Source organism: Acipenser ruthenus, chromosome 8 (genome assembly GCF_902713425.1).
Source record: "Acipenser ruthenus chromosome 8, fAciRut3.2 maternal haplotype, whole genome shotgun sequence".
Classification (NCBI taxonomy): domain Eukaryota; kingdom Metazoa; phylum Chordata; class Actinopteri; order Acipenseriformes; family Acipenseridae; genus Acipenser; species Acipenser ruthenus.
The window spans coordinates 3835555-3861420 of record NC_081196.1 but is presented as its reverse complement, the minus strand read 5'-3'; the positions used below and the strand labels follow the sequence as shown (position 1 = coordinate 3861420).

Here is a 25866-nt window from a genome sequence, read left to right as displayed (position 1 = left end):
ATTTATAGATCACATTGATTAGGAGACTGGGTGTTTGGGGACTTTCCTTTCTACCCTGAACCAAAATAATAATAATAAATAAAACCTCGCTCCAGTGGTTTGGTCAGGTTGAAGCATGGGCTTATTCAATATCACTCATTCCTCTCTTAATAAAAAGAGGATTGCCCTGGTTGATCGCCACAGCATTCTTGATGTGTTCAAGGTTGTTTTTTTGTGTAAGGCTTTTATTTTTATTGACGGTGATTTGTGAGATCTCAAACTGAACCTTGAAAAGATCTAGAACAGAAGAAATAAATCTTGCTGTCTTGCTTATTGAACTGTTTACTGGTAAACGTGGATCTGCATATTAATGTAAATGCATGTACTTGAGATATATATTCATTTTCAGATGGACCAATGTGTATTATTGATAACAACGCACAGCAATGGTTCACTGTGACCATCTGGTTGATTTTTTTATTTTAGTTTTTTTTTTTGTTCTGTAACTGTAACGCTGGTCTGACGTTCCGGCTGTTGACACTTTCGGTTTGCAAAGTCTCAAATAATATGTTCTTGCACGTGTTTAATAAAACTGGGGTTCAAAGCATACTGCTGCACGTTGTTGACACAGGAGGACACAAAGGTGACTATTAAAACACTCGCTGGTTTCACAGATCCTCATATGATTTTGGTTTTGAAAACCCTGTCCAGTAACATCATTGATTTGATCTTACCCTTATTTAACTATCTGTGATTCCCAGTATTTTTCTAGGAGGATCACCTACACAAGTGTTTAGTGATTTTTTTCCCCCTGAACTATTGTCAGCATAAGTTTACATGCTGTATGAATTTGTATACATGCAAATCTTGAACTACATTTTCTTTTGGGTAAAATTGCATTTTAAGTATAGGAAAACATTTTGACAACAATGTTAAGCAAACAGTAGGGTGACCAGATTTTAAAGCTCAAAACTAGGGGTGCTGAGGGTGCGGGTTGCATGGCTTCCATCATATACAGGGGTTACAGTTTTGTTCAATGGCTTTCAGCACCCCCACTTTAAAAAATGTTCCAGTGCAACTGTTTTTGTTTTGGTATTATGTTTGCAAATCTCCAGTCTGTCGGTACAACCCCTGTTTCAAGAGATCTTACGATCTTTTCAAAATATTAACCCTGCATTGTGACAGTGATGGCCTACTGTAATAGCCAATAGTACATGCCTTTTACCATAAGTCCCGCCTTACACTTGACTCCTCCTCCATCCACACACGCACACTGCACTGAATATAGTAGATAGATAGGTAACATGAACATTTTGTATGGCTCTGATTTATAGAAAATATTTTCAGAAAAATCCAGTACTACGTTATGTATTATTATTATTATTATTATTATTATTATTATATTTATAATAAATAATAATAATAATAATAATAATAATAATAATAATAATAATAATAATACATTAATTGTGGTAGACAAGGCTGAGAAATCGCCTTCAAGTTAAAACACTAGGAAGCCTCCTGGATGGTATTGGAGGGGATGTTCCAGAAATCCACAAGCCACATTTACAGCATTTCTAGCAGCGAGGACTGCCTTGTCTAATATTTTAGTTAATTACAGCAACACCTGAATTATTTTGTAATCATAGGAACTCCCCCTTTCCAATACTGCTATTGTTTAAACAGCCGTAAACAGCTGTCTACAAAGTGTTTTTTTAGCTTTATAGCCTATGGAGCTTTATTATTATTATTATTATTATTATTATTATTATTATTATTATTATTATTATTATTATTATATTTACTGCTTCAGATACGAAATTACATGAAAAGGTAACACGTGTTTCAACAGTTCTATACTGTAACAAGACGACGGATGTAGCGACATTCGCTACCACTGAGGAATTAGCACGTACATCTGTGTTAATCACTTTATAAAACATAATGTTTTGGATTACCATAGTACCGTTTTTGCAGTTGGCATAAACTAAAAGCGGTTACGTTATTTTGACAAAAAGGTATTTAGTGTGTCGCGCTATATGGAAGTGGCTGAAAATCGGGACTTTTTAAAGATTTTGAGCAGCATGTCGGGAAACCGGGACGTCTGGTCACCCTTGCAAACAGGCATGATTCAAAGAGAGAAAACCTAGCAAACCATTACCGTAAAGGTCAGAGCAAATTGAATGTAGTTGTTTTACCTGCAGGCAGGAATGCAGTACACTGTATTATATTTTGCAGAATTGATCTGTGTTTATTTTATGGAGGGGGTGGTGGGTAATTTATCGAGATAATATAGTAGTTGTAATTTAGTATTTTTTATTTTTTTTTGCTTGTTTTGGAATAACTTTTCGCCTCCCCTTTACGAATTAATTGCACAATTAACACATTTCTCAGTTTTAATTAAGGAACCAAAACACATTAGACTGTGCTCAGAGTCATTTTAAAAGGAAAGTAGTTAAACACAACAAAAACGTATAAAACCAGACACCCTCAATACATAGTTTTTCAATGCTAACTAGCAGTTTGAAGTAGCCATTGAAGCCTATTAGTTTGTCAGATGAAAACAGATTTTGAAGCGTTTTGATAGTTAAGACTAAATCAAAGTATCTATTTTGAGGTATAAAACTAACTTACCTTCATAAAGGTAGATGTATGGCGTTCTGAGTATGTTCTGTCACTGTCTGGAGGAAATATCTTAGTATGTAGCCCTTCGAAGAAGAGCCACTTCTGTACATCACCAGTGGGCGTGATCTTGTAGCAGATGTATATCTATACATTGGCCTGAAAGTGTGAACAGTTGAAACAAGAGCTGAATGCTTCAGCACCTCACCCACGAACATGAAATTCAGTGGCGGAGTACGAGGAGGTAAGTAAAATAAATGCGGAAATGAATATGCAACACGTATTAATTCACCAAGCTCGTCTGATCGGTGCTGGTGAAAAACAAGTGTTATAGAGTCATGTTCTGCTTCCCTGATTAATAATAGTCTGTTTTAGAAAGATTACCGGTCCACGTCTATGATTTTACAGATTTCTTCAAATTCCTGGCACTTATCGTAGGCTGTGGATTGGCTTGGTACCTGGGGCAAATATGTGCCGTTCTATTGCCCCCGGAAACCTTTTCAGTTGCTGTGAGCCAGATTCTAGAGAAGCCTTCCATTAACGGTAAGACGCGCTGGATTTTGAGGTGGTCTTGGTGAGGTTATCGATTACTATCAGCCAGGGTAGGGGACCTTGGCTCTTCCAGTCCGTTCTATTGCTAGATACACCACCCATGCTTCTGCTGGTTGAATTGATGTTATGCATGGTTGAAATAAAACAAAATAATTCTGATCACTAAATCCTCACTAATTTTAAAAATGGACATCAGTAATCTATCTGACAAGTTGTCATTTGCTGTACAATTATATTCGAATGTTTATATATATATATAGATATATATATATATAGACAAACATATTAAAGTTATAGTTAATATAATACTACACCAATCAGATAAAATAATGATAATAATAATCCTCATCATCACATTGCACTAAAAGAGCCAAGGTCGCCTAAAATGGCTGTGATTTAATGAATGACACCGGTCAGCTAAAGATCCTATACACTGGGTTTGAGTTCACATTTTGGAAGGTGGGTTTTAGAGATTGCCCTTGGTTTAATTGTGTATTTAGTGGAACCTGAACATCTGATAAAAATGGCTGACTGGCAGTGTTGAGAGGTAAGTAAGCACATTGTTGGGAGTTGTAGAGGGAGAGCACAGCATACAGCTGAGGAACTTGTTAGACGGGATTCCTGTGTAGGTTTGTTAGTTTCGGTTGTCGTAATAGGACCGAACCAAGTTGCCCTTTAATGATTTTGCACTTGCTTCCCATTTATCTTCCACACACCGATGCTCAGCTAACAACATCCAGTATCTTATTCTATAAGTGGAAATTGCTGTCTGATTGAAAACATACCAAGTGGAGCCTCTCTGTCTTTATCTTCCCAGCCCCTCTTCCTAAAAGGCAGAAGTGTGATCACTCGTCTCCGTGCCCAATCGGAAGCTTTGCGTTCAGGGTGCTAAGTGGAGGGGGCAAAAACAGTGTACCCACAATCTGCTTCGAAGAAGTGTTAGTATGTTGTTAATGAGCTACAGCTGGCTCTGAATAACTGACAGTAATGCTATATATATATATATATATATATATATATATATAGATAGATATATTGTTACTGTATTCTAGATAGGTCTAGATTCTTGTGATACGTAAACAGGTAACAAGTGATTACTTATGACAAGCCTCTGTGGTTTCAGAATAAAAGATTCCATTAGCTGAGAGGTTTGTAAGATAACGCTGCACTTTTTATAATCTGACAGTTTTGAAGTGTTTTTCACTGGCTTATATTGTACTATGCATTTACTTCAGCTTCTTAAAAAATCTGCTATTGAATAAAGATCTAAACCGCAAAGATATTAACAACAAAAACCTGTACAGGGCCTTTTATACCGGGGAAATCTACAGAACATTATGCATACATAAAGTGATGCAGAGATATGAAATATTTGTACTGTAGACTTATCTTTTTGGTAATTTATAGATGTGCAGTATTGTTTTGCAGTTGTGCTATACCGTTTGCATGGGATAGAGTAACACAGTTCTGATCTAGAATGTGTATTATGAACTTCTGATCTAGAACTGTGTTCTGGACGGATCTAGCGCTTCCACTGTGAATACAAGGACGCTGTAGCCAGCCTCAGTGTTTGTTGCTGAAGTGCGCCACTAAAGTAGATTTTGAGACACTAAAGTATTCACCATCTGCTTGGTTTCAGCATCATGAAAGAAGGGAAGGGGAACACAAGAGAAGGGATAAACATTGCAGCTGTTGATGGTAAGTGGCCTGATGGAACCTGTTTATTTACCTATTTTAAGGATAACAAGAGTAAGTCCGACGTCTCATCTCACTAAATGTTTAAGAGATCGACTTTATTGGACACAATGTCTCTTTTGTCTATGACTTAATATGGCTGCCATATTGTGATCCATATTGAGGCTTAACATTCGGTAGACCATGGATATCGCCTGACTGCTGAATTCTTATTTGGAACTTACACATTTAGTGAGTTAGTAAGTCTTTAAAGGAATCTTGCATTTGCAAAAACATATATTTTGTGTTTGTCTGTTTGTTTGTTTGTAGTATTATATCAAGTGTGACTGTAAAGGTAAAAACTGTAAAACTATAGTAACTTGATTTAGGCACTGGGAAAAAAAAAATAATGTCAAAAATGTGTGTCTAACCTTTTTTAATTACAGTTTTTCCAAGCAGATGTTTTTATTACAGCCCAGTGTAGCAGGGCACCACATGGCACATCAGGTGCAAGAGTATATATTAATAATATTCATTTTTAAAATTAGTGATGATTTAGTGATCATCACTGCATCCAAAACACACCCTGCACCTGTATTACAGCACATTAATAACTCTCCTGGGGGTCATCCTAGATCCTGCATTGCTCTCTTATGTTGTTAAAATAACTTCCAGCTCTCCCCTTTTCATTTTTCAGCTGCTACAGGAAAGGTTCACGGCTCAGATAGCTTCAACATGTGGGAAGGAGGTACTGTATAGCATGAGCTTCTCAAGTACTGTCTGTGTGGATCCTGCGTGGGCAACATAATGGGGTTCATTTTCAAAGGCGACTATATTTTGTGTGGACGGCTAAAGTTACACTTTTTTAGACAGGTTAAGTTAGGGCTTCTGTAGACCTGATTGTAAACAGTGACACAGGGATGTAGATTTGCTGTTTGTGCACATAGACGTCTAACTCCAGGCATCACTGTCAAGCCTTCCTGAGGTGTCGTGGGCTAGTCAATGAAACACTGAAGACAGGAGGGGCCCACCTGATGACCCCTTCAAAGTGCCCCACCCAGCCCATTCCAGACGGTTGCTATGCTGAGGCGCTAGGGAGGCCACATTTTGGTTGATCCCTGGAGCCAGCATCACTGGCATTGTGTGTACCGATGCGCCAGGGAGGCCGCAAGTAGGCTGATCTCTGGAGCCAGCATTACACTTCAGCCATCAACACCGGGCCAAAAGGAAATCCACGTTACCTGGTAGAAAAGCGCTGAAGTCCGCACCACGACTATCTCATTTTATCTGGGTGAAAGCAGAGGCCAATATTAGCATGAAGTAAATGACAGCTACTCTCATGCTATACAGATCACAAAAAGATGAGCAGGTAATGCTGTCTTTTAGCTTTTATTATGTCACTAAATACAGTTCACGTACATACATTTCAAACAGTCCCAATCGCAGCTTTTCATTAGTGTTTTAATGCTCCCTGTAAACCTCATCTGCAGTATTCTGTATTTATTTTTCAATCATGTCCAACCTATTTGTAGGCTACATATCCGACAGCAATAGGCTGCCAGTTGAAAAACGTAACCCCCTTGTCGCTTTTTTAAAATAAATAATATATCCCCACTTGAGGCAAGAAACCCATGTTCAGAAGCATATTAAGATTTATTTTACCAAAAAAGACATGGAAGTGTTTAAGAGGAGCTACAACCATTACAACCATGTGAACCCCTTTATCATCTTTGTCCATATAACCCATTTAATACAAACAAGAGCCAGTGCTTGTATCCAAATGACAACCCAACCTGGTGTGGGTACTTGAATGTTGCATTGGTATTGAAAACAAATGGGTCACAGGGAGAGCACTGGCTACAGTACTGAGAAGGAGAGCGAAATGATTCTGTGGGTTCTATGGTCTTCTTAAACGCCCAGAAACAACTCTTCAGAAACCATCCACTGCTTTACTAGGGTCTTGTGAGTCCATACCATAATCATGGGACCAAGTGGAATGCGGTGATGTAGCGCAAGTGTACGTCTTTACATTTCATGAAGTGATGGGAATATTACCTGGAATACTATTTTTTGTTATCTCTATGTACTTTGAAGTGGTTGTGACTTTGGTTGGCTTAGCCTTGTCTGATAAATGTTCTATAGCTGTGTCCTCACCCAGTCTACTCAGCCTTAGCTGAAAAATGCAGAGCCTTCTTAAGGGGCATATGTATTTGAAAGAGCTGGACCCTTTAGCTACGCACTGGACTTGCCTGACCTGAGCACCACGTCACTGGATCCTCAGCTTATGCACGATCCTTGCACTATTGCACTACTAATATGCCATTGTAGATGTAACTTGTTGTAATACTAACTTGCTGCATCCTAGTTCACATTATATTCAAGTAGTATTATTACACTTACTGTAAACTATACTGTATTTAAATAATAATCTTCCATTGTAACCCTGTACCATCTGTAAGTTGCCTTGGATAAAGGTGTCTGCCAAATAAATAAATAAATAAATAAATAAATAAATAAATAAATAATAATAATAATAATTGTCTTAAACTGAAAAGGAAACTGAAGGAAAATGACATGTACCCTTAATATACCCACAGATAATGCAAGACCGCTGATTCAGTTTATCAACGGGATTCCAAACAATTCAATTGTTCTAATGGCCACTTATGATGATGGAAGCACTAAGTAAGTACATCAGTGTTTATAAACAAAGACACAAAAGTCTATTTTTTGTATTATCCCAAAGTATTTAAGGGTGTTTTAATGTTGTTTTTTTATTTTCTTTAATAACAACATTAAGGCTTTCACAAGAAGCTAGAAAGGAAATTGAAAAACTCGGGAGTAAGGAGATTCAACAAATTGGTTTCCGGTCAAGTTGGGTCTTTGTGGGAGCTAAAGGATTCACCCTGCCTAAGGGACTGAAGAAGGAAAAGGTGAGTGTGTTGTATCCTATAAGTAGGGCCCTGCGTTTCTCATGACTCATGACTATGAAAGGCGCTATATAAAATACAGACTGATTGATTGATTGATGACCAATTCGAATGTTTAAAGTAACGCAATGGGATTGATTAATGATTGCTCATTACATGGCTTACTGTGGAGGCTATAGCGACATCTTGGGGCTGTAGGACTAAATTACAGATAACAAAAAACAAGTCGTGAAACGAAGGGCCCTACCTATAAGATATATGACTATCTTGTATCCTGGTTAAATAAATACATTTGAAATTTGAGGGGGAGATTTAGGGTTAGGGTTACGGTTAGGCTTAGGGTTTGGATTACGATTTGGCTGACACTTGGGGATGTGGTTATTTATGAAACAAGACCATTCATAACACCTCTTTTTGTATTTTTTAATTTTTGTAATTTGTATTTTTTTTTTTTTTGCAGATGAATCACTCAAATAAAGAGAAAAACAGATACAACGGCTGGCCTGCAGAAGTACAAATAGAAGGCTGTGTCCCACGAAGGCAATGATTGAAGGCATCGCTCCACTTTTTTAATGGGATCATTTTGTTTGCTTTCATAAAAATGATGTTAAGTAATAAATATATGTGTTATATTTTGTTGTAATTAATTATGAAATGTTATTTAAAGATATACAGCTATGGCCAAAAGTTTTGCATCTCCCTAAGAATAAACTAACTGTGCTTCATGAAGCTGAATGAAACCTGCTGAATAATGTAATGTTAGCATATTGAATTACATTGAATTACATACCGCTTTATAGTCAAGTGGGTAAGAGTCAAATACTTGGGATCCTAACATACAAACAGTTTAAAGCATTACAATTTTAAATAGTGGCTCTTGTTGTCCGTTTTTTTTTTTTTTTGACGGTGTGAATAGGACCAGGTATTTGATTCCTAGGAAATACATTTTATTACTTCTCTAAATATTTGGGTTATTTATTAACTTTTATATTGCTTCAGTAGATATGGGAATGCATGAGCCACAATGTTGTTTTTTTTGTTTTTTTTTTAAATAACGCAGCAGAAGCAGTATTTAGATCCATGTGTGTTTGGATCCATTGCAAAGACTCCATGATGTGACAGTGTAACTATATATCAGAAAATAATAATACATGCATTTCTTACTGCAGTACAGACAGGCTTCTGTTTAATCTAACATGAAACTGCAGCCAACACAATGTGTTTCAATAAATAAACAAATAAATGCATAAATAAATAAGCGTTTTTATATATACAGTTTAATCCACCCTATATTGTTTAGAAAGTCTTAGTGAGGCTTTGGGCTGCCTCTTATTTTTATTGCCTGTGTGGTTAATTTAGTTCACGGTAGTTAATCCTTAACTATAAAAAAAAAAAAAACTCATCAGATCTATAAAAATTCCAAGAGGAAATTAGTAAAAAGTATAGGTAATGTTGGTGTGATGTCATTTCCATCTGCTACAAAGAAACTTTAGATACGGCTTTATCACATTGATATCACTGTCTGCTGTGTATTAAAACATACAGTAAGATCATCAATCATAGATAATAATAAAAATAGATACAGGAGCTTATTTTTTCTGGTTTTGTTTAAATATCTGAAGTGATGGGCTGCATTGTTCGTATCTTTCTAAAACTCACCAACAGGTGGCGCCATTTACCACTGCCTGGACTTCATTACAGCGACACAGCGTGCTAGGCAGCCTGTGCTGTCCCGTATAGGAACAAAATCAGGTTTCTCTAGGCACCTTGAATAAGGAATTATAGTAAAAATGATATGATTTTATGTTATATAATACCACTACTATTACTACTACTATTAATATTAATAATAATAATAATAATAATAATAATAATAATAATAATAATAATAATAATAATAATAATAATGGGATTGTAACACAACCCAAAAATCAGCCAACAAGCAAAAGAAGAGATATTTGGTTTAATACTGCATGTGAGCGCTTGTGGATAGGAAAGACTGCGCTAAAGTGAATAAGCAGGTTTTCAGAAGGGCCCTGGAGTCTGAAGTTTGATTGTTTTATATGCAATTGGAGTGCTTTGCAATGATCCTTTTCTAATTAGTTACTGTACCTTTAAGCAATGTTGCTAGTTCTTTAGCGCCACCTAATGGACTGTGCTTGTTGAATCCCTCTCATTTGAAGTGAGAGTTGTAGATAACCCCTGGGTTTAGAGGCTAAACTAAAGAAGTTCCCGATTCTGCAGCACGTATGTTATACTGTAGAGTGGAACTAGGCTCTGTACAGTCTAAAGCGCTTGGCTACTGAAGTCAATGTGCTCTCTTTCCTTGTACCTGCAGTCTGTGTCTGGCCTGCCCATCTTTAAAACTTCAAATATCTGTTATTTCATGCAAGGACATTATTGAGATTCGGATGTTCGATGTATCAAAGGTGTGTGTGTGGCAAGACTGTTGAAAACCAGATCGAAGTCTGGATTAATTCCAGCTTGTAATTCAATTGTCAGTTTGTCCTGTAGTCCTCTTCTGGAACAGACTGAATAACTTCCCATCTCTTTCATTTGCTAATCACCAAGAAGCGCCCACTCCTCACAGAAACTAAACTTAAAGTTGAGTTTCTATTTACTAAATGTTGTTTGGCATTGGCACAAAATGTGATGACACATGGAGGATAATTGTTCTTACTCAAGTGAATCATAAGATTTGGTACACCATGTTCTGCCAAAACAAAAAGCAAATTTCCCATGACAAGTCTTTACAACCTCACTTTGTGTTGCATTCCACCACTTCATACAACTTCACAGCATGTCACTCATACACATCAGAATTACATTACACGTTCCCCTGAATCATCTGGTCCGCATTGTACAAACTGCAAAAAAGGTAGACACTTCATTTACATGGGCAATAATGACTACCTAAATGTCACCCGAAACCACATCTGTAAGTTTGGACTTTTTACAGCCCCAATTCTCTTAAAAATGTTTAATCTAAAGCTTGAAATACTATCAGTTATAAACTTAGGCTGGGACCAAATCAAATTACATTACACTTGAAATGTATTTGCTTACGATTGTAAGTCGCCCTGGATAAGGGCGTCTGCTAAGAAATAAATAATAATAATAATAATAATAATAATAATAATAATAATAATAATAATATTCAAAACAATTGCTATGGGAGAGGGATGAGTTAAGGATTTATTAATAAAAACACAGTGTTATTAACATGATGACTAGAATTTGATCAAAGCCAAGCGTGCTTTGTTCAGACGCTCTCGACGCTCTATGAGATTTCGGCGCTTCTCTGCTGCAGTTCCCTCCTCCTCCACCAGCTCATCCACCAGGTCCCTCTTCTGGAGAATACTGAACATCTCTTTCTGCAGCTTGGTGATCGACTCCTGTATCTGGTAGTACTTGATAGCCATGGGCACAAGGTCCGCCAGACGATTGGAAGCAATCTGTTCAATGAGAATCAAGGAAAATTACAGGATAATACAATAATCACACACAAGGGGGGAATTCACAAAGAGAATAAAAACCCCTGAAATCAATGCGTGTGCCTCCCTGTGTTTCTAGAGGCTGATTGGTGCTGGTCTCTTTCCCCAGACTTGTTTGCCGTAGCAGACCCCCTGAACGTTTGTGTATCTACAAGCCCCTTTGTCGAGCCCCCGCTGTTAATAAGATAAAGACAAAGTTAAGATAAATATGAAAAACATACACAACCTTGTAATAGGTTTTCAGATGGGTTGTCAGAAGTGAGACCTCTGATTTTCTTCTCATCAGACCCTTGTTATTATTCTGCATAGAGCCTTCCTCTGTGTCCTGCATCAGCTCCAGCTTGTAGCTGTAAGTCGCATCCTGTGTATAAATCATTGACTCCATCCTGAAGAGCGTGTTTATCATGTGCTTGGCTTCATCATCTTGCATTTGGCGGATTTTGTCAATTATAACCTTAAGACAGCATTGCAATGACATTATTACATGTCCAATACTTGAACCTAACACTGGCTCTGCAAATACTGCTTATGTTTCTTATTTTAAATTGTGCACTAGCAATACTGCATATTATGTAATATATAATAAAACCCTACAAAAGAACCAGCAACTTTGGTTAATTACATAATATATTAAAAGATAAAACACTTAATTTAGGTGTATTTTACTTTAATGGTTTGATTATAAAAAGATCTGTACACAGTTAACTCAAATTTGAAATGGGTCACCAGTGGCTTATTGTACCTTCTAAAATAATTGCTGTTGTAAGTAGGGTTAGCAGATTTCCATGCCACAGCAACTCTGAAGCCATTAAAATAAAAGTATATAGTAACACAATCATAAAGATTAAACATTTGGTCTATTTATTGCAGCTCATAACTCGTTTTCTTTCATCATCTAGTGAAAACATGTTAAATGTACAAAAAGCCCACTTCTGGTCAGGTGCCCCAGAAGTCCAGACTATCTTCCCTGCTGAAGTTTGGAGGGTGATAACAGGAGATTGGCTTGACAGCAAGACCAAGATTGCCCATTGAGCTTCAGCCCTTGAGCGGTATGGAATCAAGAACCTCAACTGAGCAGAAATAACAGGGAGGAAAGTGATGATCAAAAGAGAAGAAAAATAAGGGATTCTGGAATTCGGCAATTTCCTTACCTTTGTCTCCTTCAGCAAGTTGGGCAATCCAACAAAATGCTTATAAGCCAATTCGTTAAGCACAGACTTCACCTTATCTGGAAACATATACAGTATATATATCAGGGTAATATTGTATATGTGGTTGGAGTAATATCATAACACCACAATGTTGTTTTTTTTTAGTTTTTTTTTAAAAAGAAAATAAGGACAGTGGTTACCTGAAATTTTTTTCTGCATATCCAAAGCAGGTGCCTCTAAATTGCTGATATGACGTTTGGCTTTACATTCAAAAACTCCGTAGTGTAAGAATCCTGGCAACTGTCTTCCACGCGTGCTTTCGATATAAGCTTCTGCCTTGTTACGGAAGTCATCCTCAGCTATGGAACAAACAGTCATTTAACATTTCCTGTATTTTGTTTGTTAGCGTTTACAGACAAAATCCCCCAGATAAAAAAAAAAAAAAAAAAAAAAAAATCATCACAAGCTGTTTCTAGAAATAAACCAAAATTCTCTTTCAACTTAAAGGAGTGTTAACCAAAAAAATAAAAAATTAAGAACTATTTTCTTGCCTCTTTTAGCATTAGCATTTCTTGTGAAGAAATGATTTTGGTTCTTTAAATGTTTTTTACACTTTAAATCATGGACACAACAATTTGTCAAGTGCAACGTCAAAGCTAAAAAAAATTACACTTTCTCTTGGGGGGCTTCCTCTGTAAAAAGTTACATAACCTAGTCTTTGAAATACCTGTATATTCCAAATTGAATAGAAAATAAGCAATAAACCAACAGAAGAAAGGGGGCCAGTGATAATCGTGCTAATGCTCAGAAAGTAAGGAAACTTTCTAAAACCTTGAGCACTTTTTATAGAGCAGTTACTGGTATAGCCTGTCCTTTATGGAACTCTCTGCCTTACCCTTAGGCTATCGGGAAACCTTCGGATCTCAAATAACTACTCCTGAGCTCCCCTGGTAGCATGGTTCGGCATGGCTTGGTATGTCGTTGTATGCAGGTCCACATCAACAAGGCTGCATAAACTCAAACTAATACTTACTCTCTAAATCGGATTCCTGCTGTTCCAGATAGCAGTGCCACTTCTCAAAACACTCTCGACTAACAGGAAACAGCTTCAAATTGCTCACAAAATCCTGGGAAAAATCTCCAGATGCCAGGGCAATGATGTCATTGCAGAATTCCCTTATTTTCTGTGGTTGAATCATGAGCATAAGAGATACCATTAGATGACTGTTAAACTGTATATACTTGTTTTGTAAATTGCTCAAGCTTTTTTACTAGTAATCTAACAATTTAAATGTTAAAGAATGCAAACATAAGGAAGGGCTTGTAGGACAGTGGGTGTGCATTTACATTACAGGAGGGACATTTAAAGGTGTGAAAGTAAATCTTTATCTTAATCTTAGTCCTTGCATGCACAGGGCATGGGAATGTAGTGCTTGTTATTCATTTTCTTCCCGTTTTCGACATGAAATTTGCATTGTCTGGAATACAATGGCACCTGTCCATAGAAAGCTCTTGATTTTATGATCACAATGCTACAATATGTGGCTTCATCTGCTGCCTTTAAAATGATGACTTTGGCATTTCTAAGATTATATTTCAATGGGTTTTAATGTCTCACATGAGCTGCCATGCCAGGCATATACTGGTTGTTCAGCAGCATCAGAGTCCAGGGACTTACATTGCTCAGGAAGCTTTTTTTTTCGGAATCATCAGATGGTGCGTCTCCCATCGATGCCAGTTCCTGGTTGGTTTCCTCAACTTTACTCTGAAGCTGGGATTCAATTGTAGAAAGGGATTTCTGTTTGAAAAGTGTCATTAGAAAAAAAAACAAGCAATTGTTAAAATTGTAGGACTGGAAATTGCAACATATTTTGTAAAAGAAAAAATAGTTTTTGTCAATCATGTTTTAACTACTGTAGTAAGACCTATTGGTATGCCCAGGTCTCGAAAGTAATCCTAGTGTAGTTTTTAACTTTAGTAATTTCGTACATTTGGATTTTACTATCACAAAAACACAAATGTCATTTTATTCAGTTTCATGTGTCTTTATCATACCAATTTGTTTGCATTCCATACTTTTCCCAGTTCGTCTTACAGGTTAAAATGTGAATGCCTCAATCTTGAAAACAACACCTGTCCTCGGCCGCTCACAGGATTTGGCTAAAACCTTCCCCGTAAGCTTAAAACCACAGAAACTTTCTTACATTTTTGCACATAAACTAGTTCATGATGGAGTGTTTAAAGACATGGATGAGCTGTAAAAGCTAGTTCGTGGGACCACATGTATTTCGATATATTGCTTTCTTACCTTGATCTTATGGACAAGCTCACTCGTGAGTCTGTCTGCCAGGCAGGGCACAGTTGCCTTCTTCTCAGCCAGCGGTCGCCTTGAACAACAGACATCAAATACTGAGCGAATCTGACATATAATAAATAGGTTTCCCTGGTCGCTGGTAATGGGAAACCAGTATGTTTGTGATCACGTGCAGTCATACAGGACACACTAAATCCCAGCTCGCTCAACGAAACGTGTTGAGAAACAAGGAAGCATGTGTCCCTGTGTGGATAGATCTGGGTTTTACTTTGAGTAATGGGTTTCCAGTAATTTTTGTCTTTGGCCAATTGGTAAAGACTCTTTGAGCATGTGACTCATTGATCAAGATGGCTACTTACACAGAAGATGCCTCACGGTTTGGACAGCGGCTGATCTGTATGCTGACAGGCCATGCCTGTTCAACTCCAAAAGCAAAAACTGCCATAAACACAATGGTTACGTGATGCTTGAAAACGTTTCCCTGTGTTTTCTAGGCCATTTTTAGCTAAATGACATGACTGTGGCCAACTCACACTAAAGCATGTAACAGCGATAATGGTCAAACAAGCGCTTCATCTTGTATATTCACACAAACACCCTCAAAAGGAAACAATTGGCAAATGCCTACAAACTGAAAAAACAAACGTTACTTCGGTAGCTACCCACACAATCATTATTACATTTGTGTGCTTGATTATTATTATTATGATTATTATAGCTGATAGTGTAAGGATTATTGCCCACATTGCCAAACAGGTAACATCAATATCGACCCATGATGTCATAGGGAACACAAAAGCTCTTCCTGTAGTGATTTAGAGAGGACACACCCCTGATCTCAAATCTCAATGCACTAGAGCTGACATTTTGAAAAGAGATTTGAAACAGACTTTAAAATTATAAGTGTAAAAAGTTGTCAGTATATTAACACTGACAAGAACAACGACAGGTACTTTATTTCAATAGTTGGAGCACCAGGTGGGAGCTCTATATTTTTCTGAACCCCGCTACTTACTCTTTAAAAGGTGTTGTAAGAAACCTCACCCACATATCCATTCACACTCTCATACATACCATTTGAAAACATGGTGAAAAAGCATGGTGGAGTTTGTTTACCTGAAATGCTTACTGGATTCAAAAAACTCCTTTTCCTGTTTAAGGGCTTCGGACAAGGACATCTTGTCATCAATGTCCTGTTGTCCACGACACCTGACAATCAAGTACCCTTTCTGCAGGAAGACAAGCTCATTCCGGAGCAGCTTGTTCACCTGTTCTTCAGCTCCTTTGTCTATCAGGTCTGGTTTCGTTAGCACAGCTGTGAATCCATCAGAACAAGGAGACGCATTCAAAAGGGCACCGTTATTTCAATCATGAAACCTATTTCACACTGTTTTAGAGATGGTTCATTTGTTTATTCACAGCATTCCCAAACCTGAAGGAACATTGATAAACACTCTTCCGGCTGGTTTCACAGACCCTGATGAGCAATAATCTTGGACTGCCAAATGTTATTTTTTTTAGGTAAAACGATTCAAGATTAGTACTTATCTGGGTCTGTGAAACCAGCTGTTCAAGTCACAGGTTAAGCCTCATGTCAACAGTACCCAGAGTTCTCTCTCCTGAAGGATCCACTTCTTTGGCCATTTTCAAGGCTTCAGCTGTAGCGATGTCAGTGTTGCATGGAATGACCACCAGGTTTATTGTTTCTGCCTTCTTGATGTAAGAGTTGATTAACTTCTTGATCTGAAAGTAGACAGAGATTGAGGAAAAACATTCTTAAAGAGGTACTTTATACCACGTGTGCATTCGTTACTGTGGCAGGGACTGTGTCCCACCACAGGGTTTGTTTTGTGGTTTTGTTTCTTAGAAATGAAGTTTTGATTCATTGATTGCCAATTTGGAGCTGGGCACATGTTTAAAAGAAGAGGTGAAAGCCGGTTCATTTGTTCCTCAGCTAGTATAAAGAAGTAATTAGAGAGAGTTCATGTAAAGTGTTACTTGTTTTTGTGTCCTGCTGAAGGAGCAACACCCTGAATCATGCCACTGTTGGTATGTAGCTCGGTGGTGATGCATGGTATTGCACCCTGTACTGGTTTTGTGTGTTTAAATGAATGTGATCTGTGCTTCTTAAGTATCAGGATGTGGTTGAAATCTTACTGTCTTGTGTATGTCATGTGACTGGTTTCCCACTGCAATTCTGGCTATTCCTGGCAGGTCAATGAGGGTTAAATCTGGAGCCGTTCCGGACTCGATCTTCAGAGTGATCCGCTCAGTGCTGATTTCGTTATTCTTGCCAGCCACAGTATCTTGAGCTGTGGAGATCGACAGAAACAGTGTAGAATAAACTGCACAATAACACGGCCTGTGAAATTCTTTTTATTTTATTTTTTAAATTTCATTTTATTTCACAAATGTTTTATTTCAGATACACATTAATAAAACAACTCAAATAGATGTATATCAATAATAGTAGACATCATGTTTTAACTACATACATATGTTTTATTAAACATTATTCCATTTTTATTTATTTATTTTTTACATTTTGACAAAAATGTATACAAATACAATAAGAGATATATATATATATATATATATAGATATATATATATATATAGATATGTATATGTATATATATATATATACACTCTTCTTTTTAAACAGCTGAAGGGCTTTGGCCAAAAACGTCCTGAAAATATATATTTTTTTTAATCTTTTAAATTTTTGGTGTACATCTTTTAAAAAACTTTCATTCATATATCTAGATTTTTACACTGCCTTACTATTGTGGGGTTGTCATAATAATTGCACATACAGCAATTTACCCATTAAAAAAACATAGGATTTGTATGTCAATCCCATTGCACTGAAGCAGTATACAACAAGCTTGGGGTTTCTCAGTATTTAAACACTAAGCAGAGCAGATTCATTCATTCAAATCCATTCAAAACCAAAACAGCATTTGCTTCAGTGCAAAGTTTGCATCACTTTAAATAAAACAAAGAATTACCATACTAGTAAAACACTGTGCAAACAAACAAGCCATATTTTCCCCAAAAGCTAAACAGCTCAATACGCACACACACACACACATTAGATAGATATAAAAACAAGTAGCTCTAGAGTTAGAGTTAAGGGGAATGAAAGCAATGAATAGAGAACAATGGATAATCAGGAAATATACACATTTCAACATTACAAGAGCCAATTAAATCGTGTGAAAGTCACCTAAATGCTTCAGTGCTGCACTGATGAGCTCCAAACAGGGTGAAACATGTCTGCAGATACGGTACTTTGACACTTAAAACGCTGTGAATGTAGAAGCCTTTAGGTGACTTTCACACGACTCGATTGGCTCTTGTAATGCTCATATATGTATAGATATATATGAACATAATTTAGATATTTTATTAAACATGTAATCAAACAAACTACAAAACGAGATCACAAATGTTTTCTGGAGTAGCACAGCATTTCATGAGGTTTCCAAAATGTTACTTTTTTAGATTTGTCAGTTTTTTCTTTATGTATATGGAAAACCGTAAAGCAGTGTGTAATTCAATCTGTTAACATAACATTATTCAGCAGGCTTCATTTGACCTAATTAAGCAAAATGTGTTAATTCTATAGGGTGATGCATAACTTTTGGCCATAGCTGTCTCTCCTATTCAGTAACTTAAATATTTTTCCTACTGAAGCAAAATTGTCAATGAAAGCTTAAAAACGTTTTGTATTTGTTTTCTATTTTGAGTGCACACTGTTTTAGTTATAAGAGTGCAACACATGTGCAGAAACATCAGAACACTTTTGCTAAATGTTTCTCACCTTTTTTAATTTCTCTCTCCACTTCAGAGGGGTCTCCAAGCTTTTTCTCATAGTCCTTGTAAGCGATCATCCCTTTCCATTCATCCGTTTTTACATTTTTTAGGATCAGTTCCAGAGGACATCGCGTTATAAGCCCTTCAAACAAAATCAGAAAATCCAAACTATGTAGGCATTTGAAGAAGTCAAGGCAAGATCATGCTAAAATAAACAAATAATCATGGTAACACACCACACAGATGCTGTTTTGAGAAAACCTGAACCTTACAAAAATTACAAAAAGAATCCCCATTGAAGAAGCAAAACATGTTCTCCTCAGTTTGCGCCTGTGTCTACACAACGCTACACGCTGTTCCCTTATTTAACACCAGAGCTGTAAGTGGAAGTCTCCTTACCACCACCTCTTGGTAGAGATACACCAGACAGAGCCTCAAGTACGGAGCTCTTCCCAGAACTCTGGTCTCCGATGACCACGATGGTGGGCAACGGCAGGTCCTGATCCACACCTAGCGCTCGCAGGGAATCAATGAAATCAAGGTAGGGTCGCACCTTGTCCTCATAGAGATCATGAAAAACGTTATCCATTTTTTAAACTACGGTGGGGAGAGAGGGAGAGGCAGGTTATAGATACTTGTTTGGACTACAGTACATACTTTCTGTAGCCTGCCAACACAACGCATCCCACTCATCAACAGAGCTTCAGACAAATATCCCATGGATTAACCCTAAAAAGTGGGAAATGTATGTAGTATACAGCATACGCCATGTAAAAGTAGATTGCAAAGAGCAGAAACATTTGATACAATTAAACACTAAAGTCTTGTACACTAGTACCATGATTATTGTGCTTCTTTAACAGAAACAATAGTTGAAATTGCTTAGAAATCTTGTATCCTCAAATGCTTATTTGTATCCTTCTCCAGCTTTATGACAATAAATCTTCAGACAGCTCTTTACTTTTTCCCATATTGACTTATTGGTAATGACAGCAAATCATCCTGTGCCTTTCATACTCTCTTTCATACTCTCCAAGAATGTTCACTTACAAGACAGACTTTTCTAGAATTATGTTCTGCATTATCATATTGAAATTTCTAGCAACTTGTAGACAATACTATCATAGCATCAAAGGGTATGAATACTTCTGAATTAGTATTTTTGGAGTTAAGCCAAAAAAAATTGCTGAAATAAATAAATTGTAGACATCTATTTCTTTGTCACTTTTTTTCCTCATCCACAAAAACAAAACTTTTGCTACAAAAGATTTTTCCTATAATTATTATTTTTTTTTAAATTTCTAGAAATTTTTAATTTCCACTGGGGTATGTAAACTTTTGGTTCTGATTTAAGAAATAACCCAGTGCACATTGCCATTTTTAGATGTTAAAACTCCAAAAGCTGTACATGTGTGTATATAAAATTGTTATATATATATATATATATATATATATATATATATATATATATATATATAATTTCTTAAGAGAAATCTCAACTATCATTTCTGTGTGAATGTACATATTCTTCATTAGTCACAAATTTGATTACGTTTCAGTTATACACTCCGGGAGCCAATTGAGCATTTCCAATCAGTCCTAATCAATAGATAAGTAAGATGCAGAAGTTTGAGATTATGCATGGATACTAAAGGGAAGGTGTCTTGTGGGATGCAATGCCCAGTTTGTATTAAAAAAACGTCTTTATTAAGCACAACTGAACAAAATTACAAAAACGTTTAGTAACGCGAGTTAACAAAAAATATGCTTGAGTTACACAATACTTGGTCAGAAGGGAGATCCTTAACGTTACATTAACTCCAAATAACCTATACAGGAATAACACAAAGAGGGACGTTTGATTCTTGTTTTTATAAAGTATTTACTTACCTTCTTATTATTACGTACACTTGTTCTACACACAAAACATTGAATGTGCAGCGGATCAGTATACAACTGAACAGAATTTTAATAATCAGATTAATAATTGAACAGAACTAAGCTTGGAGAAACAAACCAAGCCTAGGTTTTGGGATGTGGTGTTACTGAACCCTATCAAAGTGACTCATTCTTTTTCATTGACCGGAACGCCTTATCCCTAACGCTACATCCATTCTCCTGCCTCTTAACTGTATTTAGAAAACAATTAACACATGCTTATACCAAACCAATAAACCTGAAACAATACAGAGGCTTGATATCAACATCAATATTAATGAAAGTAAAAGTCAACTAACTAAAACTGAGAGATCTAAATATATTTTACGAATCTAGTAGGTTAGTAGCTTATTCACTTTCCGATCACAAATACGCTTGCTAATTTACCTTCTACTTCATGAAAATAACCCTCGATCCAATTGCTGTACCCTTTCTGTTGTATGTTTTTTTGGAATCCCGTCATTATCTGCCCAATTATCAATTTCTTTAACTTTTATTTGAGGAACACATATTAAAGATTTCGTCCACATAGTGATATTATCAGGAGCTGTGTCGGCCATGACAGTTGCTCGCACACCAAGCCTCGTTTTCAACCAAACATGGCCGCTGCGTGAATAAGGTGTATTGCGATGCTGGTTTCTCTCTCGCTATCTCTGTGTGTTCCTTCTCCTACACGGACATTGTGTGTGTGTGGTCTGTTGGTATTTGTACTTTTATACAGTGGTATTGTTTTTTATTATGACAGTTTTACCGTGTTTTTGAATGTGTATCTCCACTTTATTATTATTATTATTATTATTATTATTATTATTTATTTCTTAGCAGACGCCCTTATCCAGGGCGACTTACAATTGTTACAAGATATCACATTATACATTATTTCACATTATACAGATATCACATTATTTTACATACAATTACCCATATATACAGTTGGGTTTTTACTGGAGCAATCTAGGTAAAGTACCTTGCTCAAGGGTACAACAGCAGTGTCCCCCACTGGGGATTGAACCCACAACCCTCCGGTCCAGAGTCCAGAGCCCTAACCACTACTCCACACTGCTGCCCACTTTATTGCTGGGTAGCAGCGTTGTTGTATTTGCACTTTAATCCATGACCTCATTCATGTGAACCTTGTTTAACTGTTTGAAATCTTGCTACCCCTTAATCGGTGAATTGAATTATTGTCTTATTATATCAGTACCGTTTGGAACTAGGCGTTGCTATTGGAAGTTTACAATAAACAAACGCTTGTTAAAATGTATCTGTGTGATTTTCGTGGTGACCCTGTTCCTACATTTTTAGATCTGTTATCTGAATAAAAAGAACCTGAAGGATCTTTTGTAATTTGTTGGGTGCCTTATCGCACTGAACTGGCGTAGTCAGACTACATTAGTACTTTTACATTCAACACTTGCTACATCTTGTGATATTTTGCAGGTGCTACACATACACATTACTGTATGCAAAAGTAAAAAAAGTAAATGCGTAATGTCAGTGAAACTCTCAGTTGACAGTCTATATAAACATTTCCAAGCACCTAATAAGAAACACAATATCTACAACCCCCATAAAAACAATAGTGCAGTGTCATCAAAGCAAATCATGTAAACTGAGAAAAACACCAGAATGCAAATGTACAGTACTCACCTGCTGTTCAGCTTCTATCTGCCCAGGTTATCAATGCACAGGGAGCTTCCAACAAGCAGCCTTTCAAAGCTTGCCCTTTAAATACCCTCACATCATGCTACATAATTCAAGAAGGCAACACCCACTGCTTGTTACAATGATGCTAAGTTTCATTTCATAGGAACATGAAACATAAAAGGGTAAAAGACTTTGTAGACACTAAAATCGCTGTTAATCCAGCACACATTGTAATAGCATAGCATCACCCTTCCCAAAAAAATAAGCCTGCCGCAACCTGTTGTTGGCATATACCAGCAATATTGTTGCAACTCTCCCGCAACAGGTTGCAGCAAACTCACAATTTACCATGCAAATTAGGTTGCTGCAACCTTTCTCTTGCAACCAGTTGCGAAAAGGTTGCAACTCAGAATCAGGAAGCTGCAGTGAAAGCACTTGTGCGCACCTTTATTAACAAATACAAAATCATAAACAAACAAAGCACAGGGCCTAAATATACAGTTCAACCCAGCCATCCGCCATCCGCCATCCGCCAGGAAGACCACTCTTTACCATCAGCATGGTTTTCTCCTCCAACAAGCAAAGGGTCTGGCCTCCTTTATAAACCATGTGACTGGGGCTTGATTGACCATCAGTTATTCAATCAAGACCAGCCACATTCCGCACATGGGTTCTGTCAGGAATGGAATGAATCCCATCCCTGCCAAATTTAACATAACGAGAAGGGCCTTACCAGAAGGTCAAGCCCTCTTATCAGGGTTCTAGTACTGTTAGAAAATGGCTGCGTTAAACCATGGGTATCGCCTGACTGCTGAATTTTTATTTGGAACTTACACATTTAGTGAGTTAGTAAGTCTTTAAAGGAATCTTGCATTTGCAAAAACATATATTTTGTGTTTGTCTGTTTGTTTGTTTGTAGTATTATATCAAGTGTGACTGTAAAGGTAAAAACTGTAAAACTATAGTAACTTGATTTAGGCACTGGGAAAAAAAAATAATGTCAAAAATGTGTGTCTAACCTTTTTTAATTACAGTTTTTCCAAGCAGATGTTTTTTTACAGCCCAGTATAGCAGGGCAGCACATGGCACATCAGGTGCAAGAGTATATATTAATAATATTCATTTTTAAAATTAGTGATGATTTAGTGATCATCACTGCATCCAAAACACACCCTGCACCTGTATTACAGAACGTTAATAACTCTCCTGGGGGTCATCCTAGATCCTGCATTGCTCTCTTATGTTGTTAAAATAACTTCCAGCTCTCCCCTTTTCATTTTTCAGCTGCCACAGGAAAGGTTCACGGCTCAGATAGCTTCAACATGTGGGAAGGAGGTACTGTATAGCATGAGCTTCTCAAGTACTGTCTGTGTGGATCCTGCGTGGGCAACATAATGGGGTTCATTTTCAAATGCGACTACATTTTGTGTGAACGGCTAAAGTTACTCTTTTTTAGACAGGTTAAGTTAGGGCTTCTGTAGACCTGATTGTAAACAGTGACACAGGGATGTAGATTTGCTGTTTGTGCACATAGACGTCTAACTCCCAGCATCACTGTCGAGCCTTCCTGAGGTGTCGTGGGCTAGTCGATGAAACACTGAAGACGGGAGGGGTCCACCTGATGACCCCTGCAAAGTGCCCCACCCAGCCCATTCCAGACGGTTGCTATGCTAAGGCGCTAGGGAGGCCGCATTTTGGTTGATCCCTGGAGCTAGCATCACCGGCGTTGTGTGTGCTGATGTGCCAGGGAGGCTGCAAGTAGGCTGATCTCTGGAGCCAGCATTACACTTCAGCCATCAACACCGGGCCAATAGGAAATCCACGTTACCTGGTAGAAAAGCGCTGAAGTCCGCACCACGACTATCTCATTTTATCTGGGTGAAAGCAGAGGCCAATATTAGCATGAAGTAAATGACAGCTACTCTCATGCTATACAGATCACAAAAAGATGAGCAGGTAATGCTGTCTTTTAGCTTTTATTATGTCACTAAATACAGTTCACGTACATACATTTCAAACAGTCCCAATCACAGCTTTTCATTAGTGTTTTAATGCTCCCTGTAAACCACATCTGCAGTATTCTGTATTTATTTTTCAATCATGTCCAACCTATTTGTAGGCTACATATCCGACAGCAATAGGCTGCCAGTTGAAAAACGTAACCCCCTTGTCACTTTTTTAAAATAAATAATATATCCCCACTTGAGGCAAGAAACCCATGTTCAGAAGCATATTAAGATTTATTTTACCAAAAAAGACATGGAAGTGTTTAAGAGGAGCTACAACCATTACAACCATGTGAACCCCTTTATCATCTTTGTCCATACACCCCATTTAATACAAAAACGAGAGCCAGTGCTTGTATCAAAATGACAACCCAACCTGGTGTGGGTACTTGAATGTTGCATTGGTATTGAAAACAAATGGGCCACAGGGAGTGCACTGGCTACAGTACTGAGAAGGAGAGCCAAATGATTCTGTGGGTTCTATGGTCTTCTTAAACGCCCAGAAACAACTCTTCAGAAACCATCCACTGCTTTCTCAGGGTCTTGTGAGTCCATGCCATAATCATGGGACCAAGTGGAATGCGGTGATGTAGCGCAAGTGTCCGTCTTTACATTCCATGAAGTGATGGGAATATTACCTGGAATACTATTTTTTGTTATCTCTATGTACTTTGAAGTGGTTGTGACTTTGGTTGGCTTAGCCTTGTCTGATAAATGTGTTCTATAGCTGTGTCCTCACCCAGTCTACTCAGCCTTAGCTGAAAAATGCAGAGCCTTCTTAAGGGGCATATGTATGTGCCTGACCTGAGCACCACGTCACTGGATCCTCAGCTTATGCACGATCCTTGCACTATTGCACTACTAATATGCCATTGTAGATGTAACTTGTTGTAATACTAACTTGCTGCATCCTAGTTCACATTATATTCAAGTAGTATTATTACACTTACTGTAAACTATACTGTATTTAAATAATAATCTTGCATTGTAACCCTGTACCATCTGTAAGTTGCCTTGGATAAAGGTGTCTGCCAAATAAATAAATAAATAATAATAATAATTGTCTTAAACTGAAAATGAAACTGGAGGAAAATGACATGTACCCTTAATATACCCACAGATAATGCAGGACCGCTGATTCAGTTTATCAACGGGATTCCAAGCAATTCAATTGTTCTAATGGCCACTTATGATGATGGAAGCAGTAAGTAAGTACATCAGTGTTATAAACAAAGACACAAAAGTCTATTTTTTGTATTATCCCAAAGTATTTAAGGGTGTTTTAATGTTGTTTTTTTATTTTCTTTAATAACAACATTAAAGCTTTCACAAGGACCTAGAAAGGAAATTGAAAAACTCGGGAGTAAGGAGATTCAACAAATTGGTTTCCGGTCAAGTTGGGTCTTTGTGGGAGCTAAAGGATTCACCCTGCCTGAGGGACTGAAGAAGGAAAAGGTGAGTGTGTTGTATCCTATAAGTAGGGCCCTGTGTTTCTCATGACTCATGACTATGAAAGGCGCTATATAAAATACAGACTGATTGATTGACTGATGACCAATTCGAATGGTTAAAGTAACTTAATGGGATTGATTAATGATTGCTCGTTACATGGCTTACTGTGGAGACTATAGCGACATCTTGGGGCTGTAGGACTAAATTACAGGTAACAAAAAACAAGTCATGAAACGAAGGGCCCTACCTATAAGATAGATGACTATCTTGTATCCTGGTTAAATAAATA

General features: G+C 37.3%; 2 protein-coding genes across 3 annotated transcripts; one reads left to right on the top strand and one right to left on the bottom strand.

Moving 5' to 3' along the window:
• Positions 1-2713: 2713 nt before the first annotated feature.
• LOC117407071 (protein FAM3B-like) lies at positions 2714-9015 on the top strand. The gene is made up of 8 exons (XM_034011659.3): positions 2714-2845; positions 3010-3144; positions 3971-4091; positions 4793-4851; positions 5525-5575; positions 7425-7512; positions 7628-7760; positions 8218-9015. The coding sequence occupies exons 1-8, from the start codon at positions 2818-2820 to the stop codon at positions 8302-8304; spliced, it is 702 nt and encodes a 233-aa protein (XP_033867550.3). The 5' UTR covers positions 2714-2817; the 3' UTR covers positions 8305-9015.
• A 1919-nt stretch (positions 9016-10934) lies between these two features.
• LOC117407068 (interferon-induced GTP-binding protein Mx-like) lies at positions 10935-22311 on the bottom strand. 2 transcript variants are annotated; one of them, XM_034011654.3, is made up of 13 exons: positions 22123-22311; positions 18934-19131; positions 18542-18676; positions 16874-17028; positions 16321-16459; positions 15833-16031; positions 14711-14789; positions 14081-14200; positions 13436-13586; positions 12603-12761; positions 12403-12479; positions 11478-11705; positions 10935-11212 (listed from the first exon to the last, which is right to left on the bottom strand). In XM_034011654.3, the coding sequence occupies exons 2-13, from the start codon at positions 19121-19123 to the stop codon at positions 10988-10990; spliced, it is 1857 nt and encodes a 618-aa protein (XP_033867545.3). In that variant the 5' UTR covers positions 19124-19131; positions 22123-22311; the 3' UTR covers positions 10935-10987. The 2 variants fall into 2 exon arrangements, with proteins under 2 accessions (XP_033867545.3, XP_033867546.3); XM_034011655.3 differs by lacking the exon at positions 22123-22311 and adding an exon at positions 20860-20970.
• Positions 22312-25866: the final 3555 nt, after the last annotated feature.